This window comes from Pyxicephalus adspersus, chromosome Z (genome assembly GCF_032062135.1).
Source record: "Pyxicephalus adspersus chromosome Z, UCB_Pads_2.0, whole genome shotgun sequence".
Classification (NCBI taxonomy): domain Eukaryota; kingdom Metazoa; phylum Chordata; class Amphibia; order Anura; family Pyxicephalidae; genus Pyxicephalus; species Pyxicephalus adspersus.
In genome coordinates, this window is record NC_092871.1 from 1,101,393 (window position 1) to 1,128,367 (window position 26,975).

At 42.7% G+C, this 26,975-nt stretch overlaps 1 protein-coding gene across 1 annotated transcript in view; it reads left to right on the plus strand.

The window, feature by feature from the left end:
• The window catches only part of LOC140343773 (connector enhancer of kinase suppressor of ras 2-like), a 209,799-nt gene that overhangs the window by 164,294 nt on the left and 18,530 nt on the right, over positions 1 to 26,975 (plus strand). Inside the window, exons 14-17 of the mRNA XM_072430646.1 lie at positions 6,966 to 7,192; positions 8,499 to 8,547; positions 15,169 to 15,217; positions 17,211 to 17,420. Coding sequence (XP_072286747.1) covers positions 6,966 to 7,192; positions 8,499 to 8,547; positions 15,169 to 15,217; positions 17,211 to 17,420 — 535 coding nt within the window. The remainder of the gene's footprint in view (positions 1 to 6,965; positions 7,193 to 8,498; positions 8,548 to 15,168; positions 15,218 to 17,210; positions 17,421 to 26,975) is intronic.

The window sequence follows — 26,975 nt, forward strand, 5'->3', positions numbered from 1 at the left end:
TATATACAGAAGGGGTGAGGGGTGCAGAGACTTTCAGTCCTTGTGGTCTTTGGGCCTCTGCCTACAGGCCGGGGATGTTTGGGGGCTGCAGGGGATTTATAGTGACAGGTGGCAAGGATCTGTGTCAGACATTTGTGACCAAGAACTGCAGAGACCCCGGGACTTACAATGATGGGGTCACCTCTGCGCCAACATCTTAGTCCAGGAAGTAGATGGTGTCCTGAGATGATGGCCGAACAGAGATGGCTCCGACCTTCTGGAGAGGAATCCAGATAGTGTCATGTGACCTCTGTAGGAGATAATTCATACCTGGAAGGGTTATAATGACACAATACTCTGCTCCATGAAACTTGTAGAGCATTCATCTAAAGACAGGTCCACTTTAATCTGAATGGGCCCTCAGACCGGGGCCTCGCAGATCATTTTGAGGAATAAAATAAAAATACATTTCTTGTTAGTTTGGCTTTATGCCAGAATTAGACTTTTATTTTGTAGTAAAGAGGAACTTCCACCTATGGCCCAATCAAAACCACAGACAGCAAAGTTTACATAAACTGTATAAAATGAGCGGCAACAATACCGCATGCAACCTGCCGCAACACAGAGATGCATTGGTGCCCTGGATTGCCGCCGATTCCCCAAACCTACCTCTGCGATGCAGCATTGCAATCCAGCCAATAGAATGCCGCCCATTGTCACCGTAACAACTATAAACCCCGAGCGTCACAGCAGGAAATGTTCCTATTGGATGAGGGCTGGTAGGTAATAAATACCTGGAAGTGGTGGAGTTACATCAATGATGGGACAGGAGAAGCCTCCGCTGTCACTCTCACAGCCTGAATGTAAAAGGGTAGGTGACTGAGGAAATGCTTCCTCCTGCCTGCAGCAGACTGATGGCATCATCTCAGCTCAGGCAAAGTCACCAGCTAAAGTTTCTTAATGATGAAAGGTGAAGCTTTTCTGAAATAGGTGATGACAGGTCCTCTTTGGTTAGTGAAGTTTTGTGATGATGGAGGCTGCAGGCCGGCGCTGACTCATTTCATCCCCTGCACTGAGTGGGCACCCCGACACCCTCCCCAATTTTCTATTTTTATGAACTCTGCACAGAAAGTTTCCATTTTCTGTTATTCAACCCCCCCCCCTGTATATACTAAAGAGGGGCAAAGCAACGGGGGTGACATTATGAAGCACCCCCCCACCGCCAAGTGCCCCTCTCCCATAATGCACCCTGCTGCCTCCCTTTCTTTGCACCACGGATCCGACGTTTCATAAGATGATCCATCCAGCCAGGCCCCGTCTTCCATTGCTCCTTGGTCTGATGCTGATTGCAGTGGTGGACGGGGGTCAGGTTGGACTGGTATCTGGCTTTGTGGCCCCATACACAGCAAGCTGCGATGATTTGTGTGCTCTGACTTGCTCTTCTGTGGGATTGGACCAGACAGACTAATTCCAATATCCACCTCCCTTCCATGGGCACCCATCACCAATTCACCAGTCCACTGGTTGCCCTTCCTTGAACCACCATTGCTGGGTACTACCTCACAAATCCGGACCCCTTCTCCCGACATCACAGTTCTTGTCACATTTACCTACCAACTCATCACCTTCAGGAGCTGGCTGCTCACTTCCCTAATATCCCCCGTCCGGGGTCATTGTACCCAAATCATCAGTGCTATTCCCTTCAGTTGTCAGGGGTTTAGTGTTTTGTTGTATACATATTTACCATACTTCATTCCTCCTCCCCACTATATGGAAGCGCTATATAGAACCATTGAACATAATCTTTCCCAAGACGCGCATTCCTCTTGGTGACATTTTATTTAAGGAAGTTTCATCATTCTGTTTCCCAATAGTTACATTTACAAAATCTCAGGTCTCTACATTTCCTGTACATCAGACTGCACGCTTCCCCAAGTCTGTGATAATTGCTTTTACTGTTTGTATTTTCCCAAAAAAACATTTTTTTAATACTACTTCACTTAGGGGCTCATTGTGGGAGATGCACCAGACACGGCTGAGAGCTGCTGCTTACATGAGTTGCAGGCAGAGAGGCTCTTTATTGCAGCAGTGACAGGTGATGTCATCTCTGCTATAAGATAAACTTATCTGCCTGTGTGCAGTAACTATCCTCACTCCTTCGCCGCTAGCTTGCCTAGTCATCATCCCCCCCAATCCTCTTCCACCCCCCTGGTCCCCTTCCCCACTTCCCCCCCCGTTCTCTGTCCTCCTTCCCCTGGTCGTCTACCCCCTTAACATCTACCCCTGTCACCTTCCCCTGGTCCTCCATTCCCTGGTCCTCCTTCCCTGGTGCTTCATCCCCTGGTCCTCCATCCCCTGGTCCTCCTTCCCCTGGTCCTCCATTCCCTGGTCCTCCATCCCCTGGTCCTCCATTCCCTGGTGCTTCATCCCCTGGTCCTCCTTCCCCTGGTCCTCCTTCCCCTGGTCCTCCATCCCCTGGTCCTCCTTCCCTTGGTCCTCCTTCCCCTGGTCCTCCATCCCCTGGTCCTCCATCCCCTGGTCTTCTATCCCCTGGTCCTTCTTCCCCTGGTCCTCCATCCCCTGGTCGTCCATCCCCTGGTCCTCCATCCCCTGGTCCTCCTTCCCTTGGTCCTCCTTCCCCTGGTCCTCCATCCCCTGGTCCTCCATCCCCTGGTCCTCCATCCCCTGGTGCTTCATCCCCTGGTCCTCCTTCCCCTGGTCCTCCTTCCCTTGGTCCTCCTTCCCCTTGTCCTCCTTCCCCTGGTCCTCCATTCCCTGGTGCTTCATCCTGGTCCTCCTTCCCCTGGTCCTCCATCCCCTGGTCCTTCTTCCCCTGGTCCTCCATCCCCTGGTCCTCTTTCCCCTGGTCTTCCTTTCCCTGGTCCTCCATCCCCCGCTCCTCCATCCCCTGGTTCTCCATCCCCCGCTCCTCCATCCCCTGCTCCTCCTTCCCCTGCTCCTCCATCCCCTGCTCCTCCATCCCCCGCTCCTCCATTGCCTGGTCCTCCACCCCCTGGTCCTCCATCTCCTGGTCCTCCATCCCCTGGTTCTCCATCCCCCGCTCCTCCATCCCCTGGTCCTCCAACCCCTGGTCCTCCATCCCCTGGTTCTCCATCCCCCACTCCTCCATCCCCTGGTCCTCCATCCCCTGGTCCTCCATCCCCTGCTCCTCCTTCCCCTGCTCCTCCATCCCATGGTCCTCCATCCCATGGTCCTCCATCCCCTGGTCCTCCATCCCCTGGTCCTCCATAGCTGTTTGTGGCATTTTCCTGTCTCCACCCTCCCACAACGACACCCCACATCAAAGAGAACTGAAACATTCATGTGATACATACCGGTAATGTGAAAGCTGCAGGCGGCAGCTGTGTACAAAAATATCTGAACAAAATTTACCGGTGGGTAATAGTTCAAAAATAATAATCGTCACAAAATCACCGACAATCTCGCCATAAATTCTGCTTAGACGCAATTTAATGTCAGCACACCATCACATTGGGGTCTGGCCGAGGGAGCGTCAGTAACCCTCAGGAGCCATTTATAGCCCAAAGCAAAATTTACCAATCTTTTGTTAAAATTGTGACCGAGCAGAAACAATAAAGTTTCACTCAACTTACTGTTACAATTCCTCATCAGATTGGAATCTCCCATCCTCACCCACCCACCAATAATATCTGTGTCTGATTCCTCATCATTTCCTTTGTAGCTCAGAATATGCAGAATTCACTGGCAGGTACATTTCACCCGCAGTTGACCTGCTTGGATTAGGTTTTGTATTCCTATACATCTGTATGGAGTATCTGAAGTAAATAAAAGTTAATTGTCCAAATTAAAAACATTGAAATTATTTTGGTGATTGGGTTTATATTCTACTTTAAAGTAAATTAGTTTGTATATTTGTAAGAATCGAATTCTCCCATCTTAGCCCGGTAACATGATATATTTGTATTTCTCAGGGATAGGTTTGTGTATGGTTATTCACTTGTATTCTCTCCCTGTCAGAGCTGCCATTTCTGTCAACACTATGAGGCCCCCGCAGAGGCTGACCTGCCTCCTGCCTGATCTGTGAGCGAGTACCTGACTTTCTGGTTGGTCTGTAGGATGAAATAAAAAATCTGTCATCTAATGGCATTATCCTTACAGCACTTTTGGTATTTGATAGTTTTTTTTGAGTAGCTCTTGAGCTTAGGCAGACGTTCTGACGCCCATACAGGGGTCTGATACCCAGCCTGCCGAGTTTTCTTTGACAGGGAAAGAATATAAGTAAATAATAAAACTATAACTAACTCCTAACAGGCTCACAGTGTTTAGTTATATTATTACAATCACCTGCAGGTTCCTTGTAAAGTATTATAATATTGTCAGCTATGTATTTACCATTACTTTGTCTTAGCCGAACACTTCAGCTTGAGTGTCAGGAGTCAGAAGTGCCACCATGGGAACTACCCGACCTCACCCAGCTCCTGAGTGTACATAACACTGTCATTTCTATAAATCATAGAAAAGTGAGACGCAGCTGTATTCTCTGTCTGATTGGCTCTGGGGATTTGTCTGGTGCTGTTTCTCCGGAATGCAGAGCAGCTTTGGTTCTATCCTCTTGCTGGCATCCACCGTCCGATCCGTCACACCAGCTGTCATTCCCTATTCCTTTCAGCTGGCGCCACGCTCCGGCCGCTGCCTTGTGATATAGATTTGTCCTGACATGTTTTATGCGGCAGTAAAACAGCCATTAATGAAACTGAAATCATCATGGCAAGGCCCAGGGAGAGGGGAAAAAAAAAAACTCTGCAAAAACCCCGACTTTAACCTGGAGAGCCGGAATCAGCCGCTGCTACGTGAACTGGCCTGCGGAAATGTCAGCCGCTGCGTCTTCCCCTCGCCGTGCCCTTGTCTCCAAACCCAATGACTTGATTTTATGGGCCGATTGTAACCTTTTATAATGTGAAGTTATCGAGTTCTAAAACTGAAAGCAGAGAAAATGTAAAATAAACCCTAAACTGTGACAGAAGAGGACCTGGAATGACACAGAAATTTCCTAAAGTATGACTCCAGCTACATTCACCGCTCTACATTCCAGATTTGGGCATTTTACAGACATTTTACATTTTCTATGCACTTTCTATGTGTTAATGATCACCCTTATGTAGAATAATAAATCTGGACACTTGGAGGTTCCACAACAATGACAGATTTTCGGGAGTTCCAAAACAATGTTCCATGAATGGTCGCTGGGGGTCCCAATAGGGTTCACATACCTTGCCAATCATTTCCATGGAAAGCTTTGAAATTTGGGGTTTAGACATTTGGGGGTCCTAAAAACTGACAGAATGATATCCTGAGGGCCATAAACAATGCTGACACTTGGGGACCCCAGAACAAAGGCACACAGACACTTGAAGATCCAATTAAGGGCAATTACAAATTGACACTAACGGATCACAGAATTATTGACAGACATTTAGGGCGTCTCAGAACAATGGCACAGAGATCCTGGGGTCTCAGAACAATGGCACAGAGATCCTGGGGTCTCAGAACAATGGCACAGAGATCCTGGGGGTCCCAGAAAAACGGCACAGAGATCCTGGGGGTCCCAGAAAAATGGCACAGAGATCCTGGGGGTCTCAGAACAATGGCACAGAGATCCTGGGGATCCCAGAACAACAGCACAGAGATCCCGGGGGTCCCAGAAAAACGGCACAGAGATCCTGGGGGTCCCAGAAAAATGGCACAGAGATCCTGGGGGTCCCAGAACCCTGATATACTGACCCTGGGGGTCTCAGAACCCTCACAAACGGTAGCATATTGCACATTATGGGGGTTCTGTAATTCTGGCATTTCATACTCTGCACACATTACATATTTTCGCTCCTTTTACCCGTACAGCTGCAGCCTCCATATTAAAATTTTGTGATCAAATATTCTCTGATGAACGATCGCATGTCTTCTCTTTCATATAGGATAGTAAAATGCAATTTACTGCAGCAAGGTCAGAATTGTAACAGCGGACAGCTCTGCGATGACTTCACTAGGAAACTTATCATTATTATGATTACATTGTATTTCCTGCAGATTTTTGTATCTTTTATAGGCAGCAGTGACCTCAGAGCCCCAGCTTAATAGCGGCGACATATCATGGATTCCCTGAGCACCACTGCCCAGATAATAAAAACGCTGAGCCCTTCCTAGGGGGGCCGGCTGAGTCTAGCCGGGCCGAAGCCTCTGTGTGCAGGAAGAGTGGGGTCACCAAGTTCTGCCATAGGGGATGCAGAACAACCCAGCATTGGGTACCAGTGAATAATGCCAGTCATGTGATACCAATCATGTCAGCTTCTTCTGGATAAACATTTTACATGTGTGACCTCTCCACCTATGTCCTACATACTATTTTCATACATGAACAGTTGAGGAGTAAACTTAGAATTCTCTGTGAAATCTGGAGTTTGTCTCTACTTCAACACATCTGTACACTGCTGGGACTCCATATTGAAATGACTCCATGAGTAATAAGATGTGTGGTAATGAGTTTCAAAGCCGCAGGTTATGTCAGCTGCTCAGCTTTTGCTGTTGTTCCTCTTCCAGTCCAAACATACTAATATTAGCACACATTGCAGTAACCTCTTGTGCCATGTGATGGCGCTGCCTCACCCTCTGTATACTCCTCTGTGTCCATCTGGTCACTTTCCAGCCATCTATGAGTAAAATGCACAAGGAGGGGGTACTACAGTGAGTAGTGGTGCAACCCCCTATAATATATGGCATGGACAGCATTGTCCCCATTATTCAGTGATGGGACCCCCTGTGCCTAACCCCCCCCCCCCGGGGTGTTTCCATTCCTCCTTTTGCATTCCCTATGGTATACTATGAGTAGAAATCTTAGTAGAGATGTTGGGAGCCTCTTATAATGGCCACTGACTCTGGAACTCAACACTGAGATCCCGCCATAGCAAAATCTGATAAACATGAATTTGTACCGAGTGCCCCCTTTATAGTCGGAGCGGTCAGTGTGCTGCACACAGATCAGCCCCATGTGGTCAGCATTGTGCATGTTCTCCTCCAGCTCTTGTCTGACACTTCCTGGTCTCCCCTGTCACAATTTTCTGAGCAATTTCTTTTTCACTTCACTTTTTTCCCTCGGAGCCCTCCCGTCACATGCTGAATGTTATTCATTTTCTGTTTTTCAGAGAGCAACTGACACGATCGGAGGAGACACTGAGAGGTAATCCTGATAGTCTGTATTGATTTATATTCCGGGGCCAATACCAATTCATTGATTACATCGGTGATTGCTGAGGCCAATGGGTCACAATGGTGTTTGTGATTGGCTGGAAAAATGAGAATGGGGAATTTGTAGAGGAAATGGGATTGATGTTGGTGGATGAATGTCTGAATGGAATGGCTGAGCTAGAATAGATATTATCAATGTAATGCGATTTAATATATCTGTGTGATAATTGTATATGGGAGCTATGCAGTGCAGCACTGGGACATCACCGGTCACTGCCGCCATCTTTATTCAGCTGGGAATTCTGACACCCAAATCATTTATAACATTGGATCTATATAGTAACATGCAGACATGTCTGTGGCCTACGTACCGCGTGTGCTCCGTTTGGTGATGTGGATGCTGCATGTACTCTGCGTTGTATATGTCCTGTGAATTCAATTATTAATATTATTATAAACAGGATTTATATAGCGCCAACATATTACGCATCGCTGTACATTAAATAGGGGTGAAACAGACAGTGACACAGGAGGAGGGGAGGACTCTGCCCCGAAGAGCTTACAATCCAGGAGGTGGAGGAAGTATCAGGATAGGTGGAAGGAGCGTCTGTAACCCTTAGGAGACATTTAATGGCCATTGCACATTTTATTTTCTCCTTCCCTCCTGAAATATTTTATTTACAAACTTTTAAAAGTGAATATTCATTTCCCTCTGTAGTGCCAGGAATGCAGCTGTGATTTAGGAATTCCCACCAAATATTCACTAAGATAAAACGAGACATAAAATGGCCTGAATGACATTTCTATGATGACTTTCTTCACTTATCAGCCATTTACATAACTCAGGGATAACATTTTCATAATTTGTCTTATCTGAGCCGACACAATTTTAGAAAATCTTGTCACAGACTTCAGGTTACCAATACTGCGCAGGTCAGGAGTGAAAGGACACAAATCAAACTACAAACCATGAGCCATTCAAAGGCTGCTACTGGCCAATGTATATTCCAACTCACATATTATACGGCACATAATAAACTCCATGCAGCATAAGAAGTAATTATACTGACCAATCCAAAGAACATATAAAGCTGAAAGGCAGAAACAGAAACTGTAGGGGAATCTCATCAATGGATAGAAGAAGCCAATGCACAGCTCAGCCTATAACTGGGAGACCACTTATGGGCGGAATAACTCTTTACGCTTTCTATAGAATGTATTCCGATATCTGGTATTAAGGTGCAATATATAATTTGTCTTTATGCTGATATTAGGCCGGGTTTTCCTTTCTATTCCAGATATACAAGTTCAGCGGTGGAGCGTCAGGGCAACACATCAATGAGGAAGGTAACATTCCAGCTTTTCATGCTGTTTTATCAATTGATTCATCATAGGGAATACTGTACAAATGACGTGAGTTAAAGGAAGCTGGTGTCGTCGACCCTCATCTGGAAATGCTATTTGCTTGGCTGTCTAAAGCCTAAAGCACTTCCTTCTGACTTCACACAATAAAGCCAAAGATTGCCAGACAAGCAGCATTTTCAGAGCAGCCCTGCATTTCCCCTATGACATTTGTGGGGACTGATTTTCCTAAAGGTGCACACACACTGAGATCTTCATCCCGCATACTCACTGCTTTGTTCATCTGTTGGAGCCTCAGAAATATCTGATTTTTGGCTATGAGGGATCTCATAGTCCTTTCCTGCAATGTTTGGGTCTGAGCTCTGACGCAGAGCTTACACGAAGACGAGATTCAGAGCTCTGACTGAGAAACTGATCAATGTGTGGGGGATTTATAGGCAAATGGACAGATATTGTTTAAGGTTCTTTTCAGGAAGCTTTTATAGTCAAACAGCCCCCCTTATCGCTGTTTTCCTAGTCTGGTTTGGTCAATTAATGTACACGCGCTGGAATATTGTCACCCAGCGCTCATCTTTTCTACTGTCACTGGAAACAATCACAGAACTTTGATTCCAATGTGATAGAAATCTGAAGTCTGTACGGGGCTGTAGTATCAAAAAGAAGAAGAATCCCCCCATTTCACTCCTTCTTAGGGTGCAGTGGGTATACTTTAGTCCCGCTCTTCATGGCATCTGTAGTAGAACACAGATTGGATAATTGTTGGGAGAATTCACAACTCAGAAACAGTTCAAAGTGTCATTTCTAAATCTAAAGCTACGTACACACGTCAGATTTTTATCGCCCGATAATCGGCATCGGCCAATTATCGGGCGAAAATCTGCCGTGTGTACAGTCGGTGTCGTCCATCGTCCGGACGACCGACCTGCCGGATCCACGGACGATGGACGACAGCCGATCCTAATAAAAGGGAAGGGGAGAGCGCGCAGCAGGGTGTCGCTCCGTCGCTCTCCCCCTCCCCTCTCCATAGAGCATGAACGGTTCTGTATGTACAGCACCGTTCATGCATCGTGCACTCCCTTGTCGTTGGAAAGGATCGTGAAAGATCCTTTCCAACGACAAAAATTGGAAGTGTGTACGCAGCTTAAGTCTTGGAAGACCAATTTGTGTCTGTTTATTCATACTGATTGTGGGGTTTGTATGGGGCTCCAGCTGATGGAGCTGATGATTTGGGGTACACCAAAACAATGAATGTGTGTGGCAGTACCACAGGAAGAGAAAAGGATGAATGAAATAGAAGATAAGGATTATAAGAACTCTGATAACAGATATAGGACACAGTGCTGCAGCCATCCCACCCCGGGCCCTGCAGTGCACTCCATGGGCTGAATAATTTACCATTCAGAGTCAGACAAGCTGTAGTAATGTGTTAAGTGCTGTCCCGGCTGAGCATAGCAATCTACACAAAGTATTTCAGCTTCACTGAAAGGTTATCCAGAGGGAAGCCGATTCATAGAATCACATGAGCGTTACACAACACATGAGTGCCATTCATAGAAGTTCTGCACAAATTTAGGAAGCCCCCAAGGACTAATGGGGCCAGAATGATATCAGCTAGAAAGCACCCATCACTAATATTTTGGAGGTCAGAATCATTCCTGAGAGCTGAATTCCATCCTTGCCTTGATGAAACTTTCCCTCCAGCTTTCACTTCACAGGGAAATTGCGCTTCTCACAATGTACATTAGAGGCTGCAGCAAGTCTGCTAGAGCCTGCTTCATTTCCTTGGCTGAAGGATGACCAGAAACCAGACTGTCCCCCCCAATTCCTTCATTGCATTTTCGTTCTTTTAGTCATACAATTTCAGCATGGGCATTATCTATAGTTTGTATGTATGCAAGCGAGCTGGTGGGTAAAATAAGACGTGTAATAAGAAGAGTTTTGTTTAAAATGTTATGAGCATGTTGGAGTGGAAACCTGGCAGAGTAAAATATGAACATGAATAAACATCAATGTACATCTAAAAGTAGCAGAATTAGGTGAATGACAGATGATTTGATATTTTTGATTCCCATCCCTATATCTGATTTCAGACCACTGAGCTCAATGCCTTGTATGTAATCCAATAGGTAACGTCCATTGCATTGCATTGTGTCCGCACAGTCGCCTTCCTTAGTAGATCATTTTGACCCTGAAGTCCTTGCTGCCGCGTCCTTGGTATTCTCAGGAAATTGGCGTTCTCCCAGCCCTTGCCAACTTTCTGCTCGGCTGCCGCTGTGCTGTACAGAAGAAGAAATATCTCTTAATTGCTGCAGTTTAATTAGAGCCTTTCCCCCAGAAGTCATTATTAAATATTAATGCCAAATTCTCTGCTCCGTGCTGCCAGTTTGTGGTGCCCCGGCTGAGCCCGATAAATAGGATGGCAAGCGCTCACCGCGCCGCGTCAAATCATTGCTGTCCCCTTGTTTTAATTTATAAACGTAGCTGCCATCGAACAATGCGGCTTTACTGCATTTACTTAATATTCCTGATTTTTACGGGAAAGCTGCTGCGGAATTGATGCCTTTGTGATATAAACGTGTCAGGATGGAGGTGAAGAACCCTACAGATAAGCGAGGAAGATTCCTGCCAGGTCAGCAGCAGTGAACCTAATAAAAACCACATTATTGTTCAGTATATGAGGCTGAATATGAACATAAAACATAGATTGTGGCTGTAAACACAGGAAGTTAGACTTTTGTGGAGCTTTGTAACAGTTTTACTCTAGTAATGAAAATCAGCCAGATAAAATAACTTTTACATCCAAACGCTGAAGGCCATTGCAAGTAAATGAAGTTGGAGAAGTTGGATCACCAGCAAGCCTATGCCCAGAATGATGAATATTGCACATAGAAGGCCAATAGACACCAGAACTGCACTGACCACAAGGAAAGTGTACCAAGCTTATGTGTATTGGCAAGTCCTGGCCCTAATCATAGCCGAACAATAGTGGGTATCTCTCCACTCAAATACTCCCTTCACCAGGTAAATCCGTTAATCTACTATGCAGCCAAGCTCAGATCAGGAGAGAAAGGAAGAGCACTTGGAGCCAATCAGGTGTCCTGTATGAAGATGACAGGAGGGACGAGTAAAGTTGCTTCTATTTTATTATCCAATCACAAGCTGGAAAAAGGGGACTGGGATATAATGCCTGACTGCAGTTAAGTTGGGTCCTGGCTGTGCTTTCTCGCAGATATAAGTATCTTTAATGGATTTTCTATCTGTATATTTAGCTGTTTGCTAGAAGCTTTAGAATTGCTGTCAGTGCGTCACCAACCTTCACATCTTTAAGCCAAGCCGAGAGATGCCCGCGGGACACGGGTCTGGCCAATCTTTGTAAAACATCACTGTGACTGACAATAATTAAACCGTTGTTCCCGTAGAATGCGTCAGTCAGTCAGGAGGCTGCAATGAGTGTATGTGAAGAGGTTTGGGTCAATAAAAAGCGACAGTCCTCTGCAGCGGGCCCTTGATAAATGCCTTCATAAATGGTTTCCAGTCCCCCGACACTGAGCAATGGCCTTGTAATTGGAGGAGTCTGGACAAGGATGCGCTATCAGTAATTATGGGAGCTCCTCTATTGTTTGCTGTAATGACTGAATGATGAGCCGCAGATAAGACTTGTAATGAGACACATCAAAAAACCGACCCACTCAGAAGAGCCCAATTTATCTCAACGTACAGAGAGCATCACGGGCCTTTCAGAACAAACTCTTTTATTTCTTTTCTTGTTATGTTCTAATGAAGCAGCAGAGTTGGGGAAAGTTAGGAACATGCATATGGAGATGCAGATTTCATCCAACAATCCATTCACAAATGGAAGTATTGGCAGAGAACTTTAATGTAATCGGGCAGCAGATAATATTATGTTACAGCTGCCCTCCAGCCTTCCCCTAATCAAATCTGCCCTACAGCCTTCCCTTCCTTAAATCTGCCCTCTATTCTTCCCTTCTTTAAATCTGCCCTCTATTCTTCCCTTCTTTAAATCTGTCCTCTATTCTTCCCTTCTTTAAATCTGCCCTACATTCTTGTCTTCTGTAAATCTGCCCTCCATTCTTCCTCCCAGTCTTGCACAGTTGTTCCGGCTCCTCTTCTGGACTGAATTTCTTCCTTTGATTTCTCTGCACACTCTCAGCTTCTCACATTGTACATCAGAACTCCTCCATCACCCTTAGTTGTTATCATAGTACAACATATTCAAAACTCCAAAGAATTTGCCAACAATGTGCATGGATTATAGTCAGAGCCAGAAGAGACAATGGTGTCCTGTAAAGTCACTTCCGTGTTCACCTTTATACTAACTGTAGAGGCCACTGGGACTGTAAGAAACTTCCAGAACAAGGTCGGACAAGGAAGTTGAATAAACCTCAAGCTGGACCTTAGCTGTAACACCAACTAGTTCTAGGACAAGGATAACTTCTACAGACAGAGACATGGCTGTGCTATGGGAATTGTAGCAAACTTGTACATGGAGGAGGTGGAGAAGAGAACCTAAAACACCAGGTCAATGGTTCAGGCGTGTGGATGAAATGAGGGTCAGGATTAAAACATCAGGGTACAAGGTTTTCATTAACAGATAAACTTAGTGGACAAATTTACACAGAACCAAAGAACAACAAATTACATTTTTGGGCTGAATGTTACATATAGAGGGGAGGGGTGATTTGGGCTTTGAGGTCTATAGAAAACCTACCCACCCAGACCAGGACCTGATTTTATTCACTGACCAGCGGAACATAAATTGAATTCTGTAACACCAAGCTAAAATGGTAACAAAAACACTAAATCTAAAGACAAAAAAAACAAGATGAGAAGGTTAACACCTATGCAAACTTCCTGACACCGAGGATGTGATTATGCTAATAGAACGGGGTGGTTTAACAGATTTCACACCTCCTGGTCTTGGGCAATCAACATCCGCAGTGTCTCATTCTATCTTGTCACATTTGTCTTAGCAGTGGCCTCCTGCCATCCCCCACACAACAGACAGAGAGGGAAAGGTAGCACTATAAGATCTAAGTTGCTTAAAAGTACTTATTCAGATTCAAATCTACAATGTCCTCCCTGAGCAACAAAATACACATCCTGTTTGCTGATCATTACCTCTACTTCTGCATCCCGCATTGTCTACATCCCATTTAAAATTCAGGTACCAGGTACCCACACCTGCAAATAAATAATGTGTACTTGGGACGGTAGGTAAGTACCTATGGGGGAAGGGAGGGGGGAGTTACTTTAGTGTGTTTTAGGCCTTTATTGGTCAGCATTGTTCAATATACTAAATCAAAACATAATACAGCTGAATGATCAGAAAAGAATTGTAATGTGTTGAACATTTTTCATGCTAATGCAGCATTGCGCAGAAAATATACCATGGCTGCCATCGCTGAGTGACAGGCTCACTTTAATTCTGAACTCCAGCAGTAACCTACTTTGCGTCTGGTGTCTCAGGCTGATAATCCCTGGCGAGAGTTCAGAATGGAATAATATAAATTATTAAGAAATGAAATGAAAGTCGGAGCTCACGCTGAGATGTTTCAGTCCTGCGGTGTAATAAAAGATCTATTTCTTCTCCTTTCACATGTGAATTTCCCACCTGCATCAGCCACCACCAATAGATGTAGGATCCATCCACTGAAGTCTGGAAGATTGCCAGGCTCGCTGCCTTTCCTCCATGTGCAAAAAACAATTATTAAAAGCAAAGTTTTCCTTGGTCGGAATACCCGGCACTACTCTAATAACATTCTCTTATAATGCTATAATCTGGGAGTGTGGGCTGATTTACCTAACTAAAGACACAAGAGCAGAGATGAATCATTACAATAGTTAGACCTATGGCCATACCTGGGTGTGAATATACGCAGGACTAGTGATTGCAATCACTGAATTTATCTAGCTGATTGTACACAGATGATCAGTGTGTATGGTGTGGTCCCAGTCTGCCCTGCGAGTCGAAATATTGCAGCTTTTGTGCTTCCTGCACAAAACGTTCTACAAACAAATGGTTCTCAGGCCTTTTACTGATAAAGGTTTTGTTTTTAGTTCCCTTTAATTGCTGCTTTGTGCACTTATTGTTCCTTTGTTCTTTCACCTAACTGCTGTTACATGTATACACAAATATTAGAGGAAATCAACCTCCATACGTTCCGATATTATCAGCATAGATTCCATGGCAAACCACACTTATTGCATAGTAAATTCTGGAAGGATACAAATTGTATCGATGTGTCAGTGTATATGCTTTGGTAAATCAGGCCCTGTATATCAGTATAATGACAGTATGGTAATGACAGTATATAATCACAGAACATGTTGGAGACATGGCAGGAAACAGCAAAATCCAGCTAGAGTAACATCTAGGATAAGAAAGCTCAGAATAAACCGGGTGCATGTCACCTCATGATAGTACGTACCTCTGGCCATCCTCTGAGTCACGTCATTTCTTCTGTTTATATCTCATGCACGAGATTGTATTTGTGGATAGGAATTTTAGTTTTTTATCATGATTTCTGCCTTCAGCGGTACCTCTGAGGCTTCTAATCTCTTCAAATGTTCTCTTTTCTCTCCCAGTCTTTCCATTACGCATCTCTGAGGGTAAAAACCAAAAAAAGATCAAAAGGTAAAAAAAAGATAAAAAGCTGTTGTTTTGTGTTTTTTATTTTATTTTTTTGGTTTGATCTATAAAATGTTGTGATTTGCTGCTGTGCTTTGTTTCTGGTGATCTGATTTATTAATATTCTGAATTTCCAATTATTTGGTATTAATCTCTAACTCCTAAATCATTTTCTTTAGATTCAGATGGGGAGTTTTTTTTGGCAGGACCATTGTGGTCACCACAACCAGCACTCCACCCCCCAAAACCCAGATTACCATGAAATGAATTAGATTTGGTGAAATCACATTTCTGTGTTTGGTTTTACTCTAAAGATTTCCAACCACATCAGCAAAAAGTTACAGACATCTGCCACAAACACTATGGAATCATTCCGAATGCAATGAAAATGGGCATCTGTGATTTGTTAAATGGGCGACTGGCAAACGTCCGTCTGACCTCAGCCCAACCATGAATTATTGTGTTCTACAGACAGATATGGAAATGTTTATCATTTTTGTAACAATTTGATAGAAACAATGAAAGATTGAGGGTGATGGAACTAAAATAGAAAATATTAGTCAATGACGTTCCCAAAAGTTTGATATTTCTCTCAGCAGGCTTATGAATTGTCAGCCGATCGGTTTATGTGGCTCTCACAATCAAAGTTGTGAGCAGAAAATGTTACCTTAGCATATACAGCTACATACAGCTTTAGACTGCACAGCCAATCACATGCAGGGGATTAAAACGAAAAAACATTTTGGCTTGAATGCCATTGGAGGATTGAACACAGATTCACCGTCATTTATATGAACATTCGCTACTCATTTTATTTTCAAACTTATTCATGGTCCCGCCAGTGAAGTAAAGTAATGCCAGACATGAATAAAATATTTTAATATGGTCTCTGAACTAAAAATACAAAAAACTTTGTCATTTGTTTCCTGATACGACCTTTGTTCCTATTTTTGGTGTAAAAAAGTTTTAATTTCATCACTCTGTTCTGCATGTACATTAACCCCTCCACTGCCTGTTAGCAGCTCCCCATACTTGGCTTATTCATACCTATGTAACAGCTGATATCTGCGCAGCCTAAGAGAACCTGTCATTATGAATATTGTATGGAGTATTACTATGTAACAGTCTGCAGCAATCCATACATTTGACTTGTCTTATTGAGTGACAGTTTTCCCCAGCAGTGTCTGTAGTATAGGAATATTGTCTTTGCATCTATTCAGGTGAACCCTAGCTTCCCATAATGCAATGCAATTTCATTGTGGGTGAATGTGGAAAAGAAATGACAAATTAAAGCTCAGGAATAATTTGTGTATTGTGCGGCTCTCAGATTTGATCCTCCAGGGACAGATGGAGCCAGATAGAGTCAAAGCGTTACCAGTGTACAGTGCTGCTGCCAGGTCTCTATGCTTTTATTTAATGAGAGATTTGGGGACTTTTCAGACTTGTGGTTGACCACAGCATTCTACTGCAGCCATGGGAGAGGTTGGGAAGTGACAATGCTCTCCAGTAATACATATACTGAGCATTATAGCAGCATACATATACTGGCAGCATACATATACTGAGCATTATAGCAGCATACATATACTGGTTTTAACCTTCCTCTTGTTAACAAAAAAAGAAAAAAGATCTGAGACAGTAACTGCCTGAAATGTTTTAGCTGGAGTTCAGCTTTGTTTGCTACTTATTAAACTCTATCTAACTCTCCATCTAAGACGCCGCTGTCCACAGGGTGACAACACTGCTGTGCCATATTCATTACAGAACTAACAGCGTTGTCACCACAGGGAATAGAATAATACCCGATCTCCTGGGTGGATGAACAAGTTACAAATCTGTGTTACAGATAAGACTCACAAAACTGCTGTGTTTAGGCTTTTGACGGGCTGGGCCATATTTGTGATTTTTACTTGAAATATTATAACTAGTTTCCTCATATCTGATAACAAGAGACTTTATGTGCCATTAAGTTAAAGGTTTTTTTTTTTTGGTACAACAGGAAGTTCTCTGACCAGCGGGAGCAGACGGAGAATATCCTGTAAGGATCTCGGGCACGGCGACTGTGAGGGATGGCTGTGGAAGAAGAAAGACGCCAAAGGTTATTTCACCCAGAAGTGGAAGAAGTATTGGTTCATCCTGAAGGATTCCTCCCTCTACTGGTACACCAATCAGAACGTAAGTCTCTGCGAACGCACGCTGACCACCAATCAAACTATCTTTACCATGAAATAAAAGCAATACAATTAAATCCTTTGTAGGAGAAAATATTTTTTTTTTAAAGTGATGTGTAAACTGAACATGATTTAATACAAATTGTTGTAATAACATTGTGTTTGACAAAAATGTCTGGAAATTGAATAATTCCCTCAGATATATTGGGGTTTATTTAGTCACATTGCAAACAGATTGTTAGTGAATCGGTGTGATTACTAAGAATGTTCAAATCATATGCAAAGGAATCAGTTTTTGTGAGCGCATATGATTGGTTGACTTTAAATGAACAATAATAATAATAATAATTGTATCTTGCTGTTTTAGAATATCAGCCCCAATGGCTCACTGAAATTACAGTATATTGGAACAATTCAATATTAATACTCATTAGATCATAATGGCTTCTTATATTAGGAAGGCCAAGGAGCCACAGCTGCAGATTTTAAAGCTGTTTTGTGAGATTATTATCAAAGTGTAATATCGATGTCATTGTATCTATAGTACAGAAAATATACATGAAATGTATTATTAGAGCTCTCCTCTCTGATATATACACACTGGGTATTGATATACAATGTATACCATTCGAGTGAAAGGTAAAATATTGACTGAAAAAACAAAAAAAAACTGAGATGAATAAAAGTTTACCCCTCCCATAAAAAATACTTTGCAATCGCTCATTGCACACCAAGCTACATAATTGGCTTCTGTGATCAATTGTAATCATTTTGATGAGTTCAGCATAAAAACAGCTATTTCTGGAGCATTCCAGCTGCACAAAAAAGCTGAGTAAATACAGCTGCAACATTCATTCTGTGGCTGTGGAAGTCAGTTATGTTTTGAGGAATGTTGCTAACCTTCACTTCACGTTCTGCTCTGATTATTATTATTACTACACAGTATTTATATAGCGCCAACATATTACACAGCACTGTACAAAATCCATAGTCATGTCATTATGTCATTTTACTAATATATATCCAGAAATTCCTAGTGAAAATGCTGCTCCTGGCTCCCACTAGTGTTGGCTACACATCTGAAGGCCTAGGTATGTAATCACACGATTGCTGATGAACAGGTAGCTCACACACTGAACTTAGTCACAGTGTGTAGAAGTACGGGAATCTGGAAATGGGTTGTGATAAGTTTAATGGACTGTATGCTATAATGATCTAATGGGCAGAGCTCAGAATGAACATGCTGCATGTAATCTTACCCACCATTATTGCCTGCTGTTTGAATATTTTGTTTCCATGTCTGCATCCTCTCTGGGTTTGTGTTACATTGCTAGGATAACACAGAGGGAGCAGTGCTGATTAGATGACATAGGAGTGGACTGGTAAGTTACCCACGGGTAACACCCTTGGCATACACATGTGCTTCATTTTCCCTCCTTGATATGCATTGCATTAAGGCTGCACCAAAACAGCCAACAAAACAGCCACCATATGTGTGATATTGTGTGCTGTGCTATGTGGAGTTCCATTGATTTAGTGCTTTAGGTTGTCATTTGAAGTTGTAGCACCATAATATAATGTGTGTTGTGATAAAGTGTTAACGCATGTGACATAACACAACCCTCAAACATCACTATCAGTGCAGAAATCCTGTTTAAATCTCAGGACTCCAGACAGTGCAAATATTCGGTGTTACATTGTATCATCAATCCAGATAAATGGATATAAATAATAATATTAATAAATAATATTAGAGTTCTCTATTGAAAGGGAGCAAATGGATGATGAGAGCCCCACCTATAATATATATATATATAGTATATAATCAGGAGTTTCCAGTTCTTTAGATATAATCATGTAGTTGGAGCTTTCCTACATACACAGCTTATCACCTGAAGCTGCTGGAGCTGCACCGTGTACTGTCAAACCTTACCAGCAGTATTCCATAGAGAGGAGGAAAGGGAAAGATAGGCTTTTGAGACGTATGTAAAAGAAGTATTTGTGTTAATTATATATGGAGTCTAGGTAGTCCTATTTCCAACATAACACTCCTAGTCTATTTGTACAAATGCAACATAACAAAAGGTATTGGCATTGGCAAATATATATATATATATATATAACTCTCAAAGTATTAGGCTTATCTTATGTCCAGACGCGTTTCGTCAGATTGGCTTCTTCAGGGGATTATTGAGATCATAGTAGTAGATGCATTGAAAGTAAATAATAGTAATTTTTTAATGCCTAAAAACAAAGGTAAAGAGTATCAAGGAAATATCCACATTGGAGTACCCCTGGATTCTTGAGACGTTAAGGGTTAATAATGAATATGTTCTGCATTGGTACTTGATATATATTGATTTATGAATCCCAGGAATATTAAAAGAATATGGAGTTAGAGTAAGTGGTGAAATATTTTAATCAAGAAGTATCATCAGGTAACATGGTAATTAGATAAATAATGTATGTACATCCTGGTATTGAATGGGTTAGGTTAGGTGGAGGGTCAGGCGTTCAATTATAAGTAATGTGGCCCCTGCAGTGTAGGCATCAAAGTGTGGCGGTAAGGTAAACGTAGGTGTCACTAGGAAAACGATTTATGGTTGATGGTTAGTGGTGATGTAAAGGGGAGGACTCCGGCAGCCAGGCTCAAGGAGGAGGGAGTAACCCAGTAACCATAGCTCTTGTAGCCGCTTCTCTTCCATCTTTATAGGAGATTGTAATTGTGTTCCATTGAATCCAACCTGCTCAGTCTTCAGCCCGAAGTGGAAAGTTGCAGTTTTAATGGTAAGATGTTTGTACACTTGAAGCTGAAATGTGAAGAACGAGGTCTCCAGCAGGCCGGCACTGAGTGTAATCCCCTGCCCTGCGGCATTCCAGTCACACACTTTATCCTGAAATATTAATGCGACCCCGCTGCGTTACCACTCTACATGGGGAAAATGATTCTTGTTTTGAGTGACACATGCAAGGGGTCATCCAGGCTCCTTCCAGGTCCGCTGCTCCCCTCTTCCAGGCTGCTTTCATAGGATAAGGTTCAAAGCAAAGGAACCCAAAAACCTTTTTTCCTTATCCTAATAAATATTCCCAAGCCTTGTATATAATTGGATAAATAAAAATGAGCAAACCGCTTTTTTTGGCAACTGTAGAAGTTTACTCAAACATGCTAAGCTAAACAAAGCTCAACTGGGCTACAGAGCTTGCAGACCCAGAGGATCTGGGATGTGTCCCAGGCTGGGCAGTCTATACTCAGGCTTTGACACATCACAGATCCTCCGGGTTTCCTCTGCAAGCTCTGACATTTACCTTTGGAACCTTCCTGACCAGGGTTACTTTGGGATTCTGTTGGTTCATACTACATATCCCCCTGGCACCATATACATAGGTCTGCATATATTGGTCTGAATACATAGTCATCCTAGAACCTTCTCCAAATTCCAACCACTTCTTCGCTCCTATACTCCATAATCCTCAAGATTCCTACTCTTGGTGTCATCCTGGAATTTCAGTTAAGTCTCTACTCTCCCCTGAGGAAGCCATACGGCGAAACGCCTCGGCAAAAAGAAACAACTATATTTTCTTGAAGCTTTCAGTGATCTTTTGGAAAATCTTTGGATATTCTTTAATTAGAATTATGGATTTATGTTTACATATTTCCTCACCAAAAACTCAGTTGAGCTTTGTTTAGCTTAGCATGTTAAATTTATACTTTTAAATAAACTATTGCCATTACCATATTAAATAAAACCATTTTTAATTATCTGCTCATAGAAGCGTCTATGAAATTATGGTAAACTCTGCATAGAAAATCCTGAGGTTTTTTAGGAGTTCATCGTATGGGGTCCCAGCATTTGGTGTGCCCAATCGAATTCCAGCCAGAGGGCAATGTATCTCCTAGGAGTAATAAATACTTATTAAGGAGTCTGCAATGTATGTCTGTATTACATCACATATGACTGATGGTTATTCTCAATGTTGGCAATGAATGTAGTTATATCTTCCCTGGTAGGTGGACATAACAATAGTTCAGTACATATAGAGAACATTTACTTCCAGGTTACATGTCTACCTACCTAAAGGGGTGGGAAAGGGGGTTGGAAACAAGCTTTACACAGACCCAAAAAGACCATGTACTGAGATACTGCCACAAAAGTTCTGTGCATAGTGGTTCCCATGAAACGGGGTACAAGATCCTCACATGCTGGTATAAGACACCAGACAAATTGCACACTGTCTTCCCCACTGAATCAGATATATGGTGGAGAGGTGGAGGGTACAGGGGCACCATGCTGCATATCTTTTGGAAATGCCCACGGCTCGCAGGATTCTGGCAGGGGATCAGGAAAATTTGCCAAGATCTGTCGGTGAGACCAATCCCTAATGACCCGGGTTTTTTTCTAGTCCACCTTAATGATTTGTCTCAGAAAGTGTATGACAAATCGTTGGTAAATTTTTGTTAAATGCTGCCAAAGCTTCAATTCCCTCTACGTGGGGGAAACCGAGCGCCCCCTCACTAGACATGTAGATACGTAGGGTGAATGATATAACGTTAATGGAGGATCTGACTACATATCTATATAAAGAAACCAAAAATTTCTGGATACCTGGGCACCTTGGATAATGTTCCAAGAATCTCCTGAAAACAAGAATCTGCTGGGATAACAGAGTGTAACAACTGCTACAGGGGTATAGTCAGGAGGGCGTTTATTTGGCTGTAGGAAACTTATTACGTGAGGAAAGAGGGGCTGGTTCTTAGACGGCTATGCGGGGTCTGGAGAAGATGGAGGGTTTCAGTGATATAGGTACGGTGCTATTTTACATCTGGCTCAGGAGGCTTGGTTTCTATTCAGTTTTTTATGTGTCTTTTGTTTATATTTGGAGTTTAATGTAATGGAACAAAAATTATTCAATTATAATACTGGAACTATTGTATGTTCTGTATGTTTTTGTTATGGAAACTTATATAACATCAATCAAAAGGTGAAACATAAAATTGTCCAGTTCAGGAGATCAGGTAATTTGCATATTAGTAGCCCCTCCCACATGTATTTGTTTACTTGGGGGATCCTAAATTTTCATGTTTAGGAAAGTCTGTATTATACTTGTCCCCCAGCAGTGTAAATCACCTTCATATAAAGTTATTATCATTTCAGACTCGTCCTTTAATTTATGAATTTGGCACACATCCCTGACACTCTATTCTCTCCAGCAGCTTTCCAGGCTGACGTGAAATTAATTTAGAATTTCTGCGATGGTCACCAATCGTGACTCCAATCATAAAACATAAAAAGCATTAAGAGCTCGATCCCTAAACACGGCCGCAGATATTAAATCAGATGGTGGAAAAAATGTAACGTCGCTTCGGTTTAATTAGGTTTCTGATCCTGGCGTCCGGACAGCGGCCGAGTCTTCTCAGGAGGCTGGGGGAGCGAGAAGAGATAAGGTGACTCCAGTCATGTTCAGGGAAATCTAAAGAGGACCTGTCATCGGATAAGTCTCCAGCAGCAGCATGCTCAGTAATATGTCAGTACAACACTTCCAGGTATTACCTGAGATCACAGCAATGCCTGTGACAATGTCCCCATCTGTTTTCCTTTTTATAAGGAAGGAAACATCTTTGTTCAGGCATCATCTGGGGTCACCACCTTCTTCCTTGTCTGAGATACCACAACTTCTTAAACCCCAAATCTGTGACACAGATTGGCCCCTGCCACAGCCTCTGTCCTTGTGATTGGATACAAAGGTACAATATTTGCAATCTGATAACTGAGGGAATGGAGACTTATGAAATGCTTCCTCCTGCCTGCAGCAGATGGCATCACCTCAGCCTATGCAAAGTCACCAACTGGAGCTCAAGGATGGTTTTTAATGATAAAAAGGTGGAGCTTTTCTGAAAAATGATGCTGCATATTGTAAAATTTCAGGAATTAATTTATGTTCATCTTACCTATTCTGCCTATGGAGTCCTGAGTGATACACGGATGGGACACATCACATGACCAGCAGGGACCAGTAAGCTTTCAGTGTTACATTCTCAATGCCGATCCGTCTTGTAGAATGCACAGATCCGGTCGTCCTCATTTCTCCCTCTAACACTAAAATTTCTTGATGGAGTTAGATGAGGTTATGTCATAAAGCCATTTACAGGCTCCGCTTATCAATACACGCAGCCCAGATTTATATTTTGTGCTGTAATTCCGCTGCTGAATTAATAAGCTGAAATTATTTAAATAGATTACCCGGCCTGTTTATTAGACTGGGAGCTAAAACGCATTTCACGGTTAAAATACGACTTTACTGGGATTCGTTGGGATGATAAACTGCGGATATGCAGAAATAAGCCGATATTATTTGCAAAAATAGGTTATTACTACTATGCTAATTAGACAATCAAAGGACCACACCAACTGGTCATTTATATAAACAGATCTGTGGGAAATACAGATCATTCACTTACAGGGGAGAATATGTGCAAAGAATTGTCAGAGCAGAAGATAATTAATATTATGCTATATTATCTATCAGATGACCTAAAACCCAGGCCAGAGTTCTCCCCTGCCCCTTTTAGCTGGGCGCACCACCCGGCACTTTTCAATAACCTCCCGGCTGTTTTTGGGTGGTGAATAGCTGAAACACAATACAAGGGCTGCCACCCGGCTACTATTTCTGCCCACCTGGGTTCAACACTGTAGGCAAAGATCACATGATCTCTGGACACCAATCAATGGGGCCTGAGCAGTAAAGGGAATCAATCGAATCCACCTGGCTGCACATTGGTGTTGAGGGATCATGTGATCTTTGTTTAGTTTTTAGGTCACCTAACTGCACCAATATAGAAAAAAATTCCTTCCTGATTCCATGAGGCAAGCGGAATATACATTACAAAAATGAAAACATGGAAAGAATGTAACTTAAATCAATAATTCATATTTATATATATATATTATATTAAGATTTATACTTAGCCTAATCAATAAATATCTTCACCTGTCACAATATACAGCAACAGGTTCGTTTCTCAGAAAAACTCCACCTTTCGTCCTCAGGTCACAGTCAGTGATGCAGGCAGGAGGAAGCATTTCCTCAGTCTCCTCTGCCCAGTGATCAGCAACTTTATAATTGTGTAGTGTCAGACACTTGTGATCCCAGCCAGCAACTGCACAGAGACAAGGACTGACATCTGGGAGTGATATCTGAATGAACATGGTCCCATCCTTCTGGACAGAAAAGCAGATAAAGGTCATTGTTTGTACCTGGCTGTCATTTGCAACTCCAATTTATTGTGCACCACTATGCAATATGTTGGCACTTATAGTTTATACAGTATAGTCATAATATTAATAAACGTAGTGTCAGGGGGAGTTCTTCAATCTCTGTGAGAGGTAATAAATACCTGCAAATGTTACATTGACACCTGATTAATGCACTCCATGTAAATATATATGACAGGTCCACTTTAAAGTTAGTCTCTCTAGAAAAACACCCCTAAAATTTGATTATCTGCAGGATGGCACCAGTCACATGACCAAATGCCAGCATTAGTCATGTGATCTCAGTCTAAGAATCTTGGGAGATGACCCCATGTACAGCTGTGATCTTACTATAACATACAAGGCATCCTCTATATATTCGGATCGGATGTCATCCTATAGTCATGTATGGTGGAAGAGTATAAAATCCATAAAATAGTGTCGTCCCCGAAGAGCTGAGTAAATAAATCTCTCTTCCACATCCCTTGTTTTTCCCCTGCTGGGTATCAGAGAGCCGGCTGTATTGCAGATGACACCGCTGTCACTTAACGCTGTGTGATATCCGCAGCGTGCAACAGCAGTGGTGACATTGCAGCGACAGCATGGATAGGCGACACCTCTGTGATTGTCATCTAGCATTGTGTCTGTGACATCCTCCCTAATAGGACGGCCTCATGGGAAAGTGCACCACCGCATGAAATAAATCCACAGAAAATAAAACAAATGATCGTTCTGGAGATGTGGAGAATATCGCACACGCCTCCTGTGAGCGCCGTACATGCCTGGCCGCTAACAGGGTGATGGACCGAAATTGTCACCTAAGCTCAGGATAGCAAATTAAAAAAAAAAGATGAAATCTCTGGAAGATTAGGTGGTTCAAGAAAACTCAATACTTTACATTGCACAGAAGCTGCTGGCATATATCTATGAAAACCGATCTCTTTTATTTTGGTTTTGGATGGGTTAGACACTCTGTTGGTTTCATTCTGCTATCTGTGTCCCCACTGGGTTAGATTAGCCATCTCTAATTGCCTTGCTGTCCATGGAATGTCTTTTTTATTCCCATAAACCTGTGATCGCCTGACATTCCAGCCCCGAGGCTTTTCTCCTATTCTGTTTACACAGGACCCTGCTTTGAAAGTCTGTCATGACCTGCAGGACATTGGCATTTCATATTGACTCCAGTGGTGAGGTCCTTTCGGGATCCAGAAAAAGAGATTACTGCAGCAAATCCGTGCAATGGGTTGGCCTACATGGGTGCAGCACTGAATTATTGGTTTCTTACACCTGGAAACAGGACCTGGATGCCACATTTAGGTGCTTATATAGCATCTTGCTTCACAAGATAAGACTCAGAATGAACAAGATTCATGTAATATGACCATAAAGGTTGCTGCTGCTGGTAATGCGATTCACTTCTCTGCAGCTCCCCCTGCTGACCCTGTAAAGGAATTACACTAACCCGTCCCAAGGTCTATTGTAACTAATCAAATAGCCAATAGAAACACATCTCTGGCCAGAGTTTCATCCTCTTAATTTGAGCTTTCTTTTCCAAAGAAACTGAATGAGCATTTCAGTATTTTAACAATTACATGGATCAATGCAAATGGAATATGAACAATCCAATGGTCTATTTCAGTCCATATATTTGATTGGTAGTAAGTGGCTCTTGTTCCTCCCATCCCTTTATGTCACCCATCAGAATCTGGTTGTAGACCATATAAATTGCTGCTTATATTTTGCTGCCGTGACCCCACATAAACTGCGTGTGAGGGCAGCACCCCTTTAACTTGGACTACATTCTAAAAACAGGAGATTTCATAAAAGTAACAGAAACGTGAGAAGAAAGTCAAGTGAGCAATAAGTAGGAGAGGAGATTAATTTCATTCTCCAATAAAGAATCTCACAGATGGGGACAAGCGTTGCAATAATTGTCGGTATTTGTACTCCAAACAATGCGGCTTTTGTAGTCCGGCATTCCAATCAAAGGCACTTGTATGAGCTATAAATTGCAGCTTTCATCATGTGTGTATGACTGCCGTGTCATTGTGTTGCTGCGATATAGATAGAGGGTTTTACAGCTTCGCATGCATCAGTGACGCCACAGCTGAAAAAGAACGCTAGATGAAGCCATTGTACGGTATATTCCATTAAAGGGCAATAATAGCTTGTGGGGTCTTCATGTAACCTAGGGGGCTGGTACACCCCATGGAAAACATATTTGACAAACAAAACAATAAACAATCATCAGATCTTGTATTAACCACCTGAGCGTTACACTGAGGTCTAGATTTCTGTACCAAAAGTGATCCACTGTTTTTCATGAAATTTTTTTTTTAAATT